Source organism: Fragaria vesca, linkage group LG4 (genome assembly GCF_000184155.1).
Source record: "Fragaria vesca subsp. vesca linkage group LG4, FraVesHawaii_1.0, whole genome shotgun sequence".
NCBI classification, from domain to species: domain Eukaryota; kingdom Viridiplantae; phylum Streptophyta; class Magnoliopsida; order Rosales; family Rosaceae; genus Fragaria; species Fragaria vesca.
The window spans coordinates 18742140-18745172 of record NC_020494.1 but is presented as its reverse complement, the minus strand read 5'-3'; the positions used below and the strand labels follow the sequence as shown (position 1 = coordinate 18745172).

The 3033-nt window shown below is 40.7% G+C and overlaps 1 protein-coding gene across 1 annotated transcript; it reads left to right on the top strand.

The window, feature by feature from the left end:
• LOC101294845 (phosphomannomutase/phosphoglucomutase-like) lies at positions 1–2439 on the top strand. The gene is made up of 7 exons (XM_004298428.1): positions 1–543; positions 659–922; positions 1016–1532; positions 1606–1805; positions 1910–2025; positions 2127–2267; positions 2361–2439. Exons 1-7 carry the CDS (start codon positions 1–3, stop codon positions 2437–2439), a joined length of 1860 nt encoding a protein of 619 aa, XP_004298476.1.
• The last annotated feature ends 594 nt before the right edge of the window (positions 2440–3033 follow it).

Here is a 3033-nt window from a genome sequence, read left to right as displayed (position 1 = left end):
ATGGCTTCCACTTCAACTTCTTCAATATCTTTGCAAACTAGTGCACAGAAACAAAGCTTCCCTTCAAATTCAGCAGCCACAACATTCCACACAAACCTTAGTTTTCCATATAATCCGTTGCCATTTACCAAATTTGTATGTGTTAGATCTTCTAGCACTTCCAAGTACTACAATGAAGTTGTGGTGGATGAAGAGATGGACAGAATACGGAGGCTTCAAAACGGTTCAGATGTTCGTGGGGTGGCCTTGGAAGGTGAGAAGGGAAGGTCAGTCGACCTTACGCCTCCGGCTGTGGAGGCAATTGCAGAGAGCTTTGGTGAGTGGGTTATCAATGGCTTGGAGAAGCAGAGAGGACAGCCTGTGGAGAATGTTAAGGTGTCCCTTGGCAGAGACCCTAGAATATCAGGACCATCTTTGAGTGTTGCTGTCTTTTCAGGTCTAGCTCGTGCCGGTTGTTTGGTGTTTGATATGGGACTTGCAACCACTCCTGCTTGCTTCATGAGTACAATTTTGCCTCCATTTTCCTATGACGCTTCTATCATGGTAGCATAGAGCAAAGTTCTTATATATGGATGCAGAGTCTAATTGTAAATGTAGTGCTATAAGTTTAGGGAGAACAATATGTGAACTGATGGGATTGAATGTTATTGTACTGCAGATGACTGCATCTCACTTGCCCTATACTCGTAACGGTTTGAAATTCTTCACCAAGAGAGGGGGACTGACCTCGCCGGAAGTGGAGGAAATATGTGACAAAGCGGCGAGAAAGTATGCTAATAGGCTCACCAAAGTGTCAAGTGTTCTTCGCATACCACCGTCAAGGGTTGATTTCATGAGCTCTTACTCGGAGCACCTCCGGAACATTATCAAGGAGAGAGTGAATCATCCACTACATTATGACACTCCACTACAAGGATTTCAGGTTCTCAATCTAGCTTTTCATGCCTGCATTGTGTCACCCTACATTTGTTAATGTTAAAACATTTAATCCAAAATAAATTGACAATACGTGCAGATAATAGTCAATGCTGGGAATGGATCAGGAGGCTTCTTCACATGGGATGTGTTAGACAAGCTAGGAGCAGACACCTTTGGCTCTCTACACCTCAAACCAGATGGGATGTTTCCAAACCACATTCCCAACCCAGAAGACAAAGTTGCCATGACACTTACAAGAGCTGCAGTGCTAGAAAACTCTGCTGATCTTGGAATCGTATTCGACACTGATGTGGACCGCAGTGGTGTTGTAGATAACAAAGGCAATCCCATTAATGGGGACAAGCTTATTGCTTTGATTTCAGCTATTGTATTGAAGGAACACCCTGGAACCACCATTGTGACCGATGCTCGAACAAGTATGGCACTTACTAGATTCATCACCAACAGAGGAGGTCACCATTGCTTATATCGCGTTGGTTATAGAAATGTGATTGAAAAGGGAATCCAGCTTAATAAGGATGGCATTGAAACTCATCTTATGATGGAAACTTCAGGACATGGTGCTCTGAGAGAGAACTTTTTCCTTGATGATGGTTAGTACTATTTCATTTTTATGCTTTGATTTCACACATGCTTGCATAGTAACTCATTTTGCTAATTTTATAGGGGCTTACATGGTGGTGAAGATCATCATTGAGATGGTACAAATGAAGCTTGCTGGATCAGATGAAGGGATAGGAAGTATCATTAACGATCTTGAAGAACCAGAAGAATCTGTAGAGCTAAGGATGAATGTAGTCTCTGAGCCTAGATATGCAAAAGAAAAGGCCATCGAGGCAATTGAAACGTTTCGACAGTACGTTGAGGTACTTGTTTAGTGATTAGTATAGTTAGTACATCAAACCAGCGAGCTTCAAGTCATTAAGAGATGACTCTGATTTAATTTTAACAAATCAACATCGACTTGTAGGAGGGAAGAATTGAAGGATGGGAATTAGATACATGTGGCGATTGTTGGGTCAGTGAAGGCTGTCTAGTAGACTCAAATGAAACCTCGGCTGCAGCAGTTGATGCTCACATGTACAGGTACTATGTGATTAAAACAAAACTGAAACTTAAAATTGGATGGAGCAATCCAGTATATATATCCATAGTGTTTAGGTAATTGAACTGTGTATGTTACACAGGGTAAAAGTATCAGATGAGGTGCATGGACAGCATGGTTGGGTACACATTCGGCAAAGCATTCACAACCCTAATATTGCAGTGAATATGCAATCATCTGTGCCTGGCTCTTGCCAAACGATGACCAGAGTTCTTCGAGATAGGTAATCCCCATCAGGCCATCACAGAATTCAGTAGAACTTAACAGGCTAGTTGAGTTAATAAACTAACCGATCGATCCTTGCTTGAATTTGCAGATTTCTCATAGCTAGTGAAATGGACAGAGTCCTTGACATGACTGAGATTGACAAGTATGCCAAAAGTGGATTTCTGTAGGCTGACGAGTTTGTATTCTACATTGAAGAGTTGCAGGTAGCCAGCCATACATGGAGCATGTTAGGGTGCACAAAGTCACAAACATTGACATATTGGAGCAAATTGAATAAACAGCCTTCTTGTGTATTGGTAAGCAGCTGCTGTTGTGGATGAGTGAATTATCGTACCTGAGATTTTGATACCCGAAACAAGTTTATAGGATAGGACCATTAAAGAAAGAAATTGATACCTGTAGTCAGTGGCGTAGCTAGAAACTTTTTACAAGAGGGTCAAATTTTAGATATATAACTTTTCATATACCGCATAAAATTCTAGATAATGGTTTCTTAGGCATAATAGTCATTCTAGAGCTATTATTGGGAAGGAATTTGAAAAAATTTCAACAACAAAGAAAACAGGGCTTGAGATTTATAGTAGATTTGAACCCATGTATAACTTAGTCCCATAATCTTAATTTATTTCGCATGGGTAGTAACAATTTTAGCTAATGCTAAATTATGGGAAATGCCGAAATGGAATAGAGACGAAGGCTGACATGCGACGACGATGTACGTAGTCTTGGAATATTAAGACAGAAAAATAAGAAAAAGATAG

Coding starts and splice junctions, on each gene's coding strand:
- LOC101294845 (XM_004298428.1), top strand. CDS start 1: ATGGCTTCCACTTCAACTTCTTCAATATCTTTGCAAACTAGTGCACAG. Junction 544..658: donor CCTATGACGCTTCTATCATG/GTAGCATAGAGC, acceptor ATTGTACTGCAG/ATGACTGCATCTCACTTGCC. Junction 2,268..2,360: donor ACCAGAGTTCTTCGAGATAG/GTAATCCCCATC, acceptor TTGAATTTGCAG/ATTTCTCATAGCTAGTGAAA.